The 15,487-nt window shown below is 53.9% G+C and overlaps 1 protein-coding gene across 3 annotated transcripts in view; it reads right to left on the bottom strand.

Annotated features, from left to right (window-relative positions):
* Positions 1-580: 580 nt before the first annotated feature.
* Positions 581-15,487, bottom strand: part of BTBD9 (BTB domain containing 9) — a 403,351-nt gene continuing 388,444 nt past the window's right edge. For 2 of the 3 annotated variants that reach the window (XM_087817373.1, XM_016223702.2), the window contains exons 11-12: positions 2,790-3,022; positions 581-2,352 (exon numbers count right to left, since the gene is read on the bottom strand). In XM_087817373.1, the coding sequence (XP_087673499.1) occupies positions 2,825-3,022 (198 nt within the window). In that variant the 3' untranslated portion in view covers positions 581-2,352; positions 2,790-2,824. The remainder of the gene's footprint in view (positions 2,353-2,789; positions 3,023-15,487) is intronic. The other variant, XM_087817372.1, reaches the window with a different exon arrangement.

The following is a 15,487-nucleotide window of genomic DNA, read 5'->3' on the forward strand; positions in this document are numbered from 1 at the left end:
CAGAAGGTGATTTTGAAGGCTCCCCCAAGCCCTTTCCCTCTGGGGGTGCCCTATTTCCTGACCTGGGTGGTAGTGACAAAGTTGCTGTTTTACTTTGTAACTGACAAGCGTCACAATACGGGCCAGAGGTCACAAGCACCCCTCTGTCCACCTCCACTGAGGGTCCAGCCTCACCTGACCTTTCCTCAAACCAGACACCACCCAGACTATCCTAGTAAAGGTGAGGGAGCTGCAGCCCCTCATCAGCCCTGCCCTGCCCACGGCCTGGCCGAGGCTCCTTCCTCGAACCTCACAGCCGCCAGTGGACAGAATGAGCCTCCACCTTCTGCTGGGCTGAGGACTTGAGGGTGTCTGGGAACCCTTCCACTGAGTGCCAGCCCAGCTTGCTACCCGCACCCCAGTTAGCTCCCTTGGTCTCTTCCTGTTTTGGGACCATTTTGGCCCAGGTGGCCACAGGGGAGAAGCCCTCAGCAGGCCCACTCAGGGCTCTGGGGAACGCCAGTCATCTGGGGACTTTGCCTGGTTCCCCATTCATCCCTCACTCCCCCGAGGTCCAGGCCTCGGTCTGGGCATGTCATACCTCGAGTGGGGTCTCCAGCCCCCGCCGGAAGACCCTGGCCCAGCCAGCTCACAGAGAGAGAGCTCCTCCTGCTCCCTGGTCAGAAGGCCCGTCAGGGAAGGCAGAGCCCCAGCCTAGTCCCAGGAGGCAGCCGGAGCAGGATTTGATGAGCTCTGTCCCAGTAGGCCTGGGGCCCAGAGCAGCTTCCATGCCTTCGAGGCCTCCAGACAGGCCGGGGACCTAGGCAGGGCAAGCTAGCGGCTTCAGGGAGGGGTCCAGGTGGAACCTTGGTGAGAGCGCCTCCCTACCATCACATTGTCAGACTGCCTTGGTTTCCCCTTCCTTCCCTTCATCTGATAATAGGAGCACCTGAAGTGCCAGAGGAGCGGGGGATGGGGGTAGAGAGGGGGGAACCTAGGGCAGAGATTGGGGAGGTGCAAACGCCAAAGGGAATTCCCAGGAGCCGGCAGGGAGGAGGTGAGCCTGGCCAGGGAAGGGCACCACTGGGTGACACAGTGGTGTGAAGCTGAGCTGCTAGCAGTATATAGTCCCTGGGCCTGGCCTGGGGTGTGCTGCGTGGGCAGTGGAGCCCACAGATCCTTTTCCAGCCCACCCCGCATCCCTGGGTCCACGCTGTGGCCTCAGCCCGGGCTCCTCTCTGGACAGGTAATTTCAGAGTTTAAAGAGAGGCCCTTCGACAGGTGAGCCTCTCAAAGCATTTGCACTCGCTGCTCTGACCCCTCCGGCTGCCCAGTGATTGTGCAGCTGGAGAGGTTGCTGAGTGGGCAGGAATCCCAGCTGACAGGCGACCTAGGGCTGGATGCTGACAGAGGCAGCAGCCGCCACTGGCTACAGGAGCCTCCCTCCCGTTATCAAAGGCCTGGCAGCCTCAGGGCTCCCGCTCATCCTACACCAGGGGAGGGGGCAGAGATCAGAGAGTGAGGGGCAGGGAGTGTGGGAGACCACAGGGCTTCTCCTTCAGGCCGCTCTCACACTGGGGACAAAAGCCCTCCCCCCCAAGTCCTGCACTCGACGCCACCCCACCATCCCATCAGCCACTCAACTCGGTTACACAGGAGAAAGCTCTTTGTACACCCACAACCAACGTGTGTCTACATAGCCAGAAAAAGGACCCCTAGAAGCCCCCCACAGTGGGTCACAGTGGGGGAGCTTCTAGTGGACTGGCCAGCCAGCCAGCGAGTCAAGGGAGATCTCTGCAGATCAGGAAACACCTAAGAATGGAGATGACTGAGTCAGAGATACAACAGCCCAGACGGCACGAGCGGGCAGACAGGAGTTTCAGTGAGGAGGGAGGCGTCTGAGAACTGCTTTTTCTTCAGTCCTGTCTGGGGGACAAACGGCAACTGCTGAAGAGGACGCAGTGTGCTTGCATTCCTGACACTGCAGGGCTGCCCCCTACCCTCGCAGACAGGAAGCTGGTACAGCTTCACACACAGGCCTCCGAACTCAGGTCAGCGGGTGGCACAGGGACCGTCTCCTTGTCTTCCCGCAGGCAGGTTCGTCTCAGACGCAGGTTAATGCCCAGCAGCCGGCGACGGCTCCTCAGTGCCCAGAGGCTGTGTGGCTCCTGTGCTTTGCTAACTTCCTCAGAGGAGCTTTCTTGTCAGCCAGGTGTCACGATGGCGGCACCTGTGCCTCGCTCAAAAGGCGGGCACGTGCTTCCCGCTCCACCCCACGCTTAACCGTTCAAAACCAAGGAAGGAGAATTACAGTGTCAAAGGGATGAAAGCACGGCATGTGCTGCGTGAGCGTTTCCAAAAGATCCGGAACACCTATGATCAGCAAATGGAGATAACTGAGCGAAATAAAAAATCATTCCGCTGCCAGGGCGATGTACCCATAAAAGCAAGCACTACCGAAGCCCATTTCCTAAAGGGTCCTCCAGGTATGAGTGGCCTAGCGTGTCCCCGTCTGTCCCATGCCGCATTCTGTTTCTGCGCACACGCTGCCCGCGCCTTCCTCCTGCTCCCTTGCGGGGCCAGATCAGAGAGGTAGGGTGTTAGTGGTGGGTTGATGAAGACTGAAGACCCACTTTCTCCCCCTGGAGACCAGCCTGATCGGAACAAATTGAGGAGAACCAAGCAGCCCCTTCCTGTCCTTGGGAGCAAACCTGTTCTGCGTCTGTTTTTGCAGCCAGGTCTGCTCCCGTCTGGAAGGGGGGGGGCAGTGACAAAGATCCCTGCTGGGAGGACAGCAGTTCCTGCCTCACCTGGGCCCACCGAGTCATTGCCCATCAGGGCCCCTTTATTGGTGCTGCCGGCTGGATGAGCGAGAGTGAGAACCTGGGCTGGAGGGCAGTGAGTTGCCACTGGGGGCCTGCAGGGCACGGGGCTCGAGTGGTTGACCGGCTGCGCTGGTGTCCCCTGTCCCCGGTTCCTCGCTGTTTTCTTCCTTCGGGCTGCTCTGCTGCTCCGGACACTCAAAGTGGACACAGTGGAACACCTGGTGAGAGAAGGCAAATGAGTGAGTGACAGGTCAGTGCCCACCCTGGAGCTTCCCCCTGGAGGGACACTGTCTAGCTCTGGGGCTGCCACCTGGGAGCAAGAGGAAGTCCTTCCACCCCTGCCCCTGGCACAGATGCCCAGCAGCAACTGGAAGGCTCTAGACACATTTCAGGGTAAAAGTAGATGGACCCATTGGGCGTTACAGACACCAGGACTGGATTCCTCTATTGTTGGGTTACTTTTGTCTTGGGAGCTCTTCTTTTTAATTAGTTAATTCTTGCATTTGGCAGCTGGGTTAAAAGTCAACGGGGGCAACTATGGTGGTGATGGCTGCAGAGCTCTGTGAAGACGCTAAAAACCACCAAGTTGTACACTTTCAATAGGTGACTTGTATGGTATGTGAATTATCTCAATAAAGTTACTTACGAAAAAGCCATAGGGTGTCACCCCAGGGGAGGATCCAGGCTTATCTCCTAGGGTGCAAACAAGCCCCTCCCTCTCTGGCTCCCTCTGGATGCCTAATTATAAGCTGGGGAGGAGACCTCACCCTGCTGCGGGTTGGGCCAACCTAGAACAAACGCCCTCCCAGGGAGGAGCCAACCACCACCAGGACCAGGGGAAGTTTGCCTCCTGAGTCATCATGGGGGCATTTCCAAGCTCTGTGTTCAGTGCTGGGCCAGGTGTGTGCAGACAGGGCTCCCGCAGCACAGCGCTCAGCCTGCGAGGGTGAGCCCTGGCCCTGACCTTGAGAACAGCACGGATGGGGGTAGGGGGTGGGATGGGGGTGAGAGTGACATGCCTGGAACAAAGCAGGTTATACCGGAGTGTGAGCTGGACAGTGTGCAGGGGGAGGGGCCGTCCGAGGTGGGCCTTAGGCACCTGCACCCCCAGACACATGGAAAGTCCTCTCTCCTGGGGCCTGTCCTGGGTGCTGTGCAGGGAGGCCTTATACCCTGCAATGGTGGTCTTCGGTCTGGGGCACACGCGTGCTGGGAGCTTTAAGGAAATCAATTTCTAGATCCTCAAGGTGTGCATTTTCTAAAAGGGCCTGAGAACGTGACTGAAGTCACAACACCCTCCCCACCTCACTGAAGGAAAAAACGCAGCCCCCTCGTCTGCCCTCACTGCTGTGTGCTGGGCTGGCACAGACCCAGCACCCAGGCGGGGCCTGCGGGGGTGCAGCCTTTGTGGGCCAGGGCCCTCCCACCTTGGTCCCTGCCTGAGGGTGCAGTGGCCTCAGTGAGATGGTTAGAATTCAGACCTGAAGTACGTTCACAACTCATGTAATTTTTAAAAACATAACTGGAGTTTTTCTGGAATTAGGAAAACATTTTCAAGATACCCATGGACATGAGTTTTCCACAACCCCATTCACATTAGTGGTGCCTTATTCGAAGGTGGTTAAAACCTATTTTAGCAAATCATGTCATCAAATATTTATTCCTAATTAGTCCTTGTCGTCCATCTTACGTTTTTTTCCCTCTTATATTAACAAAAATAACTGTTTAAATTTAAGAAATATTTTACTTCTCAACCTTACAATGCTCCAAGGATCATGTTTTCCCAACGCTCCTTTGTAAAGGAGAGACGCAAACGAAACACTCAGCAGTCGCTCTGCACTCAGGAGACCAGGGCCTGGGCGGGGGAGGGACTCAGAGTGTTCCAGGCACAGGGAGTGACGTGGTGGGGATGCTGGGAGGAATGGGGTCTGAGGGGAGTGGGGATGTTGGCTATGGGCCCGTGAGGACTCGAGCAGGGGCCCTCCATGACCTGCTCACCCCAAAAAGACAGATGGGCCCTCCCTGTACATCGCCGGACACAGAGACCCTGGCCTCGGGAGCGCACATGCGGGTGACGTGGTACCAGGATATCTGGGTGGGGGGAACCCTGCAGGAGGGAGGTCAGCTTGGGCCTCCACCCCTTCCTCAACCAGCAGCGAGAGCTTCAAGCTCCAGGCCTCAGAGGCCAAGAGGAGGCGCTATGGTCCACAAGGTACTGAGAGAAAAACAGCCCAACCTTGGTCACTTGGAGGTGAGGTATAGAGGCTGAGGTGGGTTGGCACAGCTCCCTGGGGAGGCTGAGGGGCCTGCAGGATCCAGCAGGAGGCAGAGGTGAAGGTCAGTGCAGGGGCAGCAGGGAGCAGACCAGGCTCAGCTGGAATGGGACTGAAGGGTGAGCTCCAGCTCCTGAGGGCCCAAGAGCATCTTAAAGACACTGGTGTGCTGAGCTAGAGATGCGAGAGGAACTGAGGCTGGGGGAGCCAGATGCCACCAATGACTGGGGCTGGGGGACCAGGGGGCAGAAGACCAGCTCCAAAACCAAAGCATCCTAGACAAACACCGTGTAGGGCTCAGGCTCTCCGCACGGCGCTACCTTATCCCGAGGCTTCTGCCTTTAGTCTCCAGGCTTCTTCTACACTAGCCCAAGGCCATGGGTAAGGAAGATGATGCCAACATGTTGTAAAGCTGTCGAACCTGCAAATGCTAGGTCTCAGTCATAACTGGTTTGTACTCACTGGTAAAGGGCTGGTGGCTGCCTAAAGCCTGTGTGGACAGCATGGAAGGAGGTCCCATGGCACAGGGCACTGCCATGCTCCAATCCCAGAGGGCAGACACACTGCTGGCCCTCCCCCCACCATCCAGTGTGCAGAGAATGCTATCCTCTTGCTTCCTTGGGGAGGGTCCACCCTTCCCTCCCCAGGGGCCTGCTGGCTGGAGAGGAGCCACTGAACTGGGATCTGCCCATGTTTGGTGAGTCCACTTCTGGAAAGGGCCATCATTAGTGAATGAGACACTGGTACCCTGGGTGTGGGCGGGACGCAGGGCAGGGCTGCTGGACACCGGCCACTCTCCCTGAGGGAGGACCAGGCAGAGGAGGCTGCGGGGGTCTCAGGAGGTACAGTTGCAGCAAAGCTGGGGGCTGAGGGGCTGCCCGCCTCCACCGGGAGCTCTGCATCGTCCACAGCTTGAGCAGGGCCTGCACATGCACTGTGCACACAATTGTGCACACACACACGAGCATGTGCACCATACACACCACACACACAGACCCGCCTACTGCAGACCCAAGTTCACAGAGAAGACAAATGTATTATCAACTGTGAAATTATAGTTAAAATATAAATTCCGTGCTTACCTTCCTGCATCACTATTTTTTCCATATTTCCACTTCAATTCATTTATCTGCCACTGTTTCAAATTTCACATTTCAAACTCTAATATGAAGACTAAGTGAGGCATTCATCTTCGCTCTGCTCTCTTCATTTTGGCAGAGCCTCTCTTCTCTGAGCGTGAGCTGGTTTCTCCCTTAAAGCTCAGGCCTTCACTGTCCTCAGCGCTGTGCTTCCTGCGCCCTGCGTGGCAGCTGCCTCTCCTTTTCTTTCCTTCCCTTCTCTCTTCCTTTTATATCAAATCTCCCTCTTCAAGCCCATCTGCAGGTGCTTGGCTGTCAATAGCCAGATTGGGGGCGAGGGGGCCTTTTATGAAGATTTACGACTACTAGCACCCTGGGCTCCACCCTAAGGACGCAGGGAGAATCTGAAAATCATCTCCTAAGTGGCCACATCAATCGAGTGTCCTCCATCGGTTTTACCTCCTTTAAGCCTTCGAAGGGACAAGACTGTCTCTGGCGGGCTGTCGGCAGTCTCTCTTGCTTTATGAGCACTCTTCTTTCCAAGCATGGGATAGTCAGGGACATGCTGGATAGGCTTTTGCCGAGTGGCCAGGGTGACCCCCCAAAACACAGCTCCGCTTCCTCATGTCCCACCCGACACTCATTGCCCCAGGAGCCCCTGTAAGCGGCACCGGGCCTGTCCTCGTTTGCCTCGCCCTGGTTTGCAGCTTCTCCAAACATGATGAATTTTCTGCACTATCCCCTATCCTGCCCCATCATGTCCTTTAATCGGTTATCTGTGTAATCCCCATGCTCACACCGCGCCTGTCAGTACCTCAGAACCTCAGAGTTCCGGCTGATGCTAATCCCTGCACTGACTCACATCTGTCCTGCTCCCCAGCTTGTGTCGAGTGGATTTGCTCTCCTCGTGCTCTGTGAACTCAGCCTCTGATTTTCAGGAGCGCTCTGCCCACCCTGCGCGGTTCAGGGCGCCTCCGGCCCAGGGCCCAGCTCTCCTGCCTCTGCCTGCTGGTCTGTTGGTCCCCCTCTGACTCGAGGCCCACTCCTGCTCAGGGCCTCACACAAGAATAAACCAATCAATAAAAATCCAGGATTGAAAAATAAAGTTAAAACCAGGCTCTAATGGCTGGTCCTTTAGAATGTGCTTCTCACCCAAGAAAGGGTCCCCATAGACGATGCTGTCCAGAGGGACAGCTGGCTTTCTGCTCTGCACTGAGCTGGTAGAAAGCCGGGAAGACACTGTTTGCAGTGAGCACTTAGTAAGTGCTCACAGGCCTGACTCCTGCCGCCTGGTTCCCATTGTCACCACTTCTCTAAGCACACCATCTTTGACCCACGTAACCAACCTGTTTTAAAATAATGCAAATGGCTGCTGTTCCCAACACACCTAACAATACCGATGGCAAATCTGCACTGGCTGTTTCAGTTTTCTCTGCATATTTTTCCAGAAATCATAACCTTTCCTCCCCATACCACCCTGCTCAGGCACCTTCCCTCTAAGTTGGGGGAAACTGGAGGCCCTTAGAAGTCCCAGCAGCTACCTGCTGCCAAGCTCCCGGGGCTATGGGTGGGCGCACTGTGACCAGCTTCAGTCTGTGATCCCTAGGTCCCAGAAGTGTCACTAAAGGCCCAGCTAACTTTAATCGGGTCCCCTGAGCACTTCCGGAGAGCCAAGCAGCTGTGCCAGATTCAAAGGCAACACACAGGAAACAGTTTTTTTATTAAGTCACAGACTGAGGGGTGATGACTCTAAGTGAGAGGGTGTTTTACAAATGGAAAGATGGGTGAGGCCTGAAGTCAGTGAAGAGGTGGAGAGTGTCATGGGCATCAGAGTGAGCAGGTTGAGGATAGGCAGGGGTGGGGAGAGGGCACAGAGGGCAGGAGGATAGTGGCATGTGCTGTAAGCATGGCCCAAGGAGCCAAATGTGTGAATGGGGTTGGAGGGTCAGGATGTCTGAGTGCACTCATTCATTCATTCATTCATTCCACACACACTTAGGCACCTGCTGCGTGTGGAGTGCAAAGTCCTGGCCCCTCAGGGTCCACCATCCAGGGAGGACAGAAGATACATTAGTGAACAGGCAAGGAGCTCTGGGCATATGGGGAGCCATGAGGGCATAGAGGAGGGGACCCCACCCAGCCTGGAGGAGTTAGGATGTTTCCTGGGGGAGGATATGTCTGAGCCTAGTTGGAAGGTCAGAGGAGGGAGCCCTTGGTGTAGAAGGACAGGGGAGACCACTGTCAGTTCTCAAGGTGAGGGTGATAGCAAAGAAAGCTGGAGGTATGGAGTAGGTGGGAGTGGGGGCTATGGAGGCAAGAGGCCAGCCTGGGGGATGAAGGAGGGACTGTCCCAGACCTGGGAGGGAGCTAGGTACTTAAAAGGGATATTCCTTATATGGTGAAAAATAACATAAGTATCTAAAGAAAGAAAGTAGATGACAACAAACACTTAAACCTCGTGTAAAAACATAATAAGAAACAGAGCCACTTTAAAATGGAGCCGGAACTGCCATCTGGAGGAACTGCCTGGCACATCCTATGCTGCAAATATTCAGAAAGTTAGAACTGGGCAAAATAACCTCTGCACTGCACTTAAAGGAACACTGTGCCCCAAAAAACTGTCTGCAAGGGTAACAAGAAAGCAGGTATTATGACTACTGGCTGATGACTACTGGCTGATGACTACAGGACTGAGAATTTTAAATTGATTAGAATTAGCATGTTATGTTAATATGCTAATATCATGTTATGTTATCTGCACCAATAGAAACGCCTTCCTCCTATTGATGTGCTCCCCTTCCTTTCTTGTAACTACCACTGCCTTTGTCTCCTAAACAGAACAGTATTTGGGCTTCTGCTTGAACAGCTATTCTTTGATCTCAAATAAATGCCTGCTGCCTCACACTTTGAAAGGCCTTTTTTTTTTTTTTTTTTTTTGGTGAACATTTGAAATCCCCCTGAGGTAGAATTTAACAATTTGGGATAAACAGAAAAGGCTCATTTTAAAATGAAGAGTAACAACTTGATAACAGACCCAGTAAGACTGACAGGAAGAAAAGGGCCCGCAGTGACTCCAGGTTCTCTGGGAGTCACTGCGGTCCCCGAAGTGCTCCCCGCTGGAGGTGACGGCACTGGGGTCTCCAGGGGGCTCCAGGCTCAGCCAACCCTCGAGGACCTGTACTCATCTGAGATCCTTTCGCTGGTTTTGTTTTTGAAACTGTGACCACCTCACTGAGCAGGAACACTGACCAGGGTGCACACTGCCCAGCCCAGCAGGGGAGGGAGGCAGAGGTGCCTGAGGTTACACCCATGGAAGGGATTCAACCTCAGGGCCGAGCAGCTCCAAAGCCAGTGCTCTCAGTATCAGGATGCCTGCCTCACACAGGAAATTGTAATAGCACGTGACCAGCAGCACCAGAAATTAATTCTGCCTGGAAGGGGAGGTTAGGGGAGGTCAGAGAGTAAGAGGCACCTTGAAGGATTGGGAGGCAGACAGGAAGGGGAGTGGCCTTCCAGGTAGAAGGGACAAAGGGAGAACTTCCAGATAAAGGTCTGGATCCTGGCACCTGGCTCAGGCACCCTGTCCCCCACACCCCCTTGTCACACTGGAGAGGCTCTGCTCACCCCCTCTGTAGAAGTGCGCTGGCTCAGTAATCACAGGTGATACTCAGGCCTACTAGCCTCGCACCTGCCAGGCCCTGGACTGCTGCAGATGCCGAGTGAGCCTCCTGGTGTTTGTGCCTCACCATCACCACCTTGTGCAAGGCTGGGTTCCTTCACTTGGGATGCTGGGCACCTTCAGATGTGCACCTGTTGCTAATGGGCATCCGGAGAGGGGGCCTGTGGGTGGTCCTGAAAATGTTTTCAGGAATAGGGTGGAAAGGAAGCCTGTCCTGGGGAAACTGGTTCCTTCACTGGTGCCACGTGGTGCCCTGTTCTTTGCACAGGAAACTGGAGGAAATAAACAATGCCACTACCACAGGGGTGGGGTGCCATCTGGGAATTTGTGGTTGGTCCCCCCAGACACCAAGCTCCCCTCCCACCACACACCTGTGGGCCACCCTGCAGGTGGGATAGCCAAGTCCCAATTTCCTCGTCGCCCAGAAGCTTGCGTGGTTCAATTTCTTTCCTCTGAACCTTTCCAGCACTGTAATACACCTTAGGAAGGATGTGTCCAAAAGCGAATGAGGCATACAGGGCTGAGTCGTGTTCCCGATTTATGCAGAACCATTACCCAGTCCCCACACGGTTTTCCTGCCCCCTTTTCGGCAATCATGTATCCCATTAGCCTGTTTGACTGCCGCTGCGCGCGAAGGGGCACCTTGGCTGAACCAGCTTTCGATGGCCTCTGGATCTGTCCCCTGAGAGGAGCCAGCAAGTTTGGAATGGAGTCCCAGGTATGAATCCACCACAGCCTCAGTCACCGGTGTCCTTCTCGGTAGCTGCTGTTTAGTATCACTTTCCCTCTGCTTTCTCGGAGCCGTAACTCTCAACACAGCTGAGGTAGTTTGGGGCGTTCTTTACTCCGTGAGCCTGGGAAGCAGGCCCACAGCTGGGGCAGCTCCTCATGAGCCGGCTGACTCCGCTGCCTGCGCCTTTCACTGGGGGGACTTCCCAAGCACTGTTTTCCACATACCTTCAAGGTTTTTAAAAGCAGAGAAGCCTCTGCTAATTTTCCCAAGTTGGCTTAAGAGTCCACAATGAACTGCAGCAGAAATTGGGAAAATTTAATAAATGGTGATCAAAGACTCCACCTCGCCTTTCTGGTTTCTCCTGAGTAATTTCCACAGGCTGCTTTCATGGTAACCAATACAAATGGGATTTCTGACCCAAACTTTCAACTTACATTTACCAGGTGGCATATCTTCATAATAGAGACCTACCACTAATGACACCCGTAAGTCAGAGAGGAAGGCAGGGCTCCTGAGGTGGCCACCTGAGGACTTCCTGTGTTCCCTCACACACCGTGTGGCAGCCGCACACGCCCACTCAGCACGCGGTAAGCCTAACTGATCCGATGACGGTGACCCGAACATCTTTCTTACTCTCTTCTTGGGAGAAGAGTCCCTCTACAGGATGTCTCATTTTTGTCTCTTTAAAAATGAAGACCAAGTGTTTCCAACAAAATGCCCCTTTTATAAACCAAAGTGTTATAGATGGACATCTGAGCAGCCCAAAACACGGTTTTCAGGTAAGGAACTCATTTCCCAGGGTGATGTATCCAGACTGTGAGCAACACTCGTCAGTTTTGCTTAGGGTGACAGGAAAATCAAATAGTTTTGCACAAGTATTCATTCATTCCTAACTGCTTAGTGACACTGCTCATATGTGGCAACAGTTTTCTAATTCTCCAATGTCACTTTCTCATATTCACATAGGCCAGGCACCCACAAATAACCAGAACTCCACTGCTTGGAAGGTTCTAGAAAAAGAACCTTTCCCATACTGTTCTGCCAGGCTGCCCTGAATTCCTGGTTCCATTTTCCACACGTGCACGCTCCAGAGTTCCAGGGAGAGCAATCCACTCACTCAGCTAATTAGGCCCTGCAGTGGTAGAAGATATCTTTTCATTTGCGAAAAACAAAAATACAAAAAAGGGAAATATTCTAGTTGCAGGCAACATCTGGTAGGTGTGACCTTACTAAGGCCCCCTTCCCTGGAGATAGGCGTCAGGAGAGCCTGGCTGTGGCCCTGCCCTCCTGGGAAGGCCAGTGTGTAGCTGCCCGTCCTGAAGTCTTCACTTCAGCCAGGTGACCTGCACAGCTTGTCTGGAAGAGCTCCAGCTGCATGAATATTTCAGGCCTAACTCCTGCCTGCTGGCCCAGCACTGGGACACCGATTGAGATTATCTTCACCAGCTGATGTCTCCATTCTTCTCACTCCTCAGCGGCTGCCGGCATCCATACCTGCTCAGGTTCTGGGCACCTTCTCCCAAACCAGTTGTTTGGCGCAGAATTATTGCTGCTCCAATACCAGAGGCATAAGGACAGTGGGGTGTTGAACAATGGCATACACTCACTGTTGTGTCACTTCCCTCTTTTCTCAATAAAATCTTTCATAATAGAAAGATTATTATCTTTAAAGATGCCTATAGAAGGATCTTTTATATAATGCTACAAATTAAATATTTTTCTGCTTTTTTTCTGTCTCACTGGGAAGGAACCTTTAAGATCTAGTCTACTCTCCTTATTTCAAAGACAAGTGTCCTGAGAGCCAGAGAGGTGAAGTGACTTGCTGGGGGTCGCACAGCAGGTTGGGGCTGCGGCAGGCACCAGTGCTGACCGGGCTCTCTACGCACTTCTCTATCTTCCCCGGCCCATTCCCCACCTCCCTGCCTGTTCATTATGGCTGTTTCTCAGCGCGACTCTTCCAGGCACTTGAACTTGACCATTATCTGCACGTGTAGTCCTTAAATCCACATTTTTGTTTGGATGGCTCATCTTTAACCACCCCTCAACCTTTATTTTCCTGCAATAAATGCTTCCAGACTTCCTCATGGCCAGAACAGCCCCACTGTTCTCCAAGGTCATGGGGATTGCAGCCTGGTGTGATCTTCTGTTCTCTGATCCAGGTTGTCACATGTGAGCCCTGAGAGCTGATCTCCCTCAGAACCCTGCACCAAAGCTCTGGCTCCAGTCTGACTTATGGAGGGGCTATTGTGTGCTGGGCATTGGGCTGGGTGCTGGGGCACAGAGATGCCTCCACATGGTCTCTGCCCTCAAGAAGTACAGTGTAGTAGGGACCCAGGCAAAGCCCACTAGGCTTTATGCAAATAGTCCTAGACCCACTAGGACTATTATGCAAACTCACAAACTTACAGGTGCAGGCTGGCCTACCTGACCTGCTGCGCCAGTGCTCACCTTCTCTCTGGCCCACACTTCCTAGTCCTGCCCCTACAAATGTCACCTCTGCCTCCAGCACACAGCACAGGGCACCCAGGCGCCATCTCAAACCTGGTTTCAGTTATCTCTGTTCCGGAGAAGGTTTTATTTGTGAGCATCCCTTCCCCAGCACTGCCACGTCCAACCCCTGGTTCTCTGTCCTGGCAGACGAAGGAGGCTGAGGGCTGGAACTGGGTCTTCTCTCCGCAGGTCACAAGCTGCAGAGGGAGCGGTTCTCCTGTTTGTTAGCTCAACATCTCTCCGAGTTTCTGCACCTGGGATGTTTGTGTCAATTCTGGTGCTGACCAACTAGGAACTCTGGCCTTGGGAGGCAGCACAGGACCGAGGTCGGCCTTCAGGGCTCAGAGGGCCTCCTCTAGATGAAGCTGCGGGGGAATCCTCCGGGAGCCAGAGGGCGTGATCAGACCTGGGGGCTCGGGGCTGGGAAATAACGATCACTAGGCCGAAAGGAGGTTTGGTGGTTGTTTTTTCAAACAGAGTCCGTTTCCCTGTTTTGTTTTGTTTTTTCTTCACTGGAGCCACATGTTGCTATGGGAACGAGGATGGCACTGGGAGTCCACAGCCACTCATGGGCCTGACAGAAGCGTGTAAATAAACTGCGCCTCCTTCCAGGCTCCACTGAGTGGTCCCTGCGGGCAGCTCGGGCAGCCACGCGCAGGCTTCGCGTCCTGCTGGTGCCCTGGGGTTCACGCGGCGCCTCCTGCCGCAGGCGCTCGGGCAGAGCAGCGAGTGGGCGGAGGGACCTGCCGCACTCCCTGCCCTGCAAAGCCCTCCCGCGGTCTCATTCAGGTCTACCCAGCTCCCAAGGGCTGGCTTCCCGGCCCCTCTTACAGACAAGGAGAGCCCCGCCCCAGCCCCCGGCCCGCACCCATCCTCAGCGGCCCGCTTCACTTCACTCCTCTGCGCTTCGCTCCACCATCGACTCCTCCACGGCCATGCGCTGTGTCCCTGGGAGGAAGGCCCTCTTCCCGTGGGTTGATTTCTCCCGGCAGGGAACCTGCAGTCTCCCCAGGAAGGGCCCTGCCTTGTTTCTCTCCTAGATCTTGCTGTATAGCTCGCCCACTGGCACCACCTGCTCACCAAGGTCTTAGACAACGGGGCCTCGGCAGTGCTGGGCTCATTTCTGCGCCTTACTATTTATTACGCCTTTTTGGGAGACGGAGCAGTCTGGACGTTGAGAGCCAGAGAGCCTGGAATCAAACCCTGGCTCTGCCACTCACCAGAGGGGTCACCTTGTCACTTAGCATTGCTCAGCTCCAGTGTCCTCATCAATTTTCCCTTTTTGCTTAAAGTAAAACATTTACTGTGAAAACCAGGCAAAAAGAGCATGCAATGCATACTGTCTGTACAGCTTGCTGAGAGCTATATACAGTGAACACCATGTCAATCCCACTGGGGTCAAGAACCAGGAGCACTGCTGGGGTGCTCGGTCCTTCCATGTGGCTCTTCCTGCCTGATCTGAGCCACCTCACCCAAGGAAACCACTATTCTGGCTTTAATAATAATTCTTTGCTTAAAAAAGTTTTTCACCACCTGTGTGCATATCCTTAAATGTTACAGCTTAGTTTTGCCTGCTTCTGACATTTATATGACTGTGATCCTACTACACGTATTTTTTTGTTTCTGGCTTCTTTCCTTCCCCACGGGTGGCAGCCCCCTTGGACCACGTGATGCACTTAGAGTGTCCATCTCTGAAGCTGCCCCATCGGGTGGGGGTCCCAGTGGGTTTGGTATGAACAGTGCTGCCTGAGGATCCTCATTCCTGCCCCCTGCCCCCTGCCCCTGTGTGAGTTGCTTTAGAGGCTACACACAGGTGTGAACATGCTTAGTCATAGGGTAGGTTGCACATATTCGACTCTGGTAGAAAACTGTTCTCCACATTGACTGTATCCATTTATACTCCAGCAGCGCTGAGGACAATGGCCCATTGTTCATCTTTGCGAGCACCGGGGACTGAGTTTCCTCGTTTTTACAATGCAGTGAGAATAGACGTACTTCATACAGGAGGATTACATAGTGTAACAAACATAAAGGGCTTGGAATAGGGCCTGGCACATAGTAAGTACTCAGTAAGTAACAGTTGTTATAATTTATTATTATCATCATTATCATTATTATCCTAAACTAGGAGATGCTGAGGTGTCTGGCACACGTATTTTTCCACTGACAAAAGTTTCTGGTTTAAGAGACTCCTCAGTATGACGACATACGCTGCCTTGGAATGCCCCGGTCTCTCGCCAACAAGCTGGGGGGAGGGGGAGATGGACAGAACGAATGATTCCCTTGCCCATCAGACAGCAGATACTCTGTGCGCACACGCACCAGGCCCATGCTAGGTGCCAGGGATATAGAGATAAATACGACACAGCCTTTCTCCCCAGCCACAAAAATTCGATGAGTAAATGGAGCCTTGAGAGCTGCCTGCAGAC

Source organism: Miniopterus natalensis, chromosome 5, assembly GCF_054644295.1.
Source record: "Miniopterus natalensis isolate mMinNat1 chromosome 5, mMinNat1.hap1, whole genome shotgun sequence".
NCBI lineage: Eukaryota > Metazoa > Chordata > Mammalia > Chiroptera > Miniopteridae > Miniopterus > Miniopterus natalensis.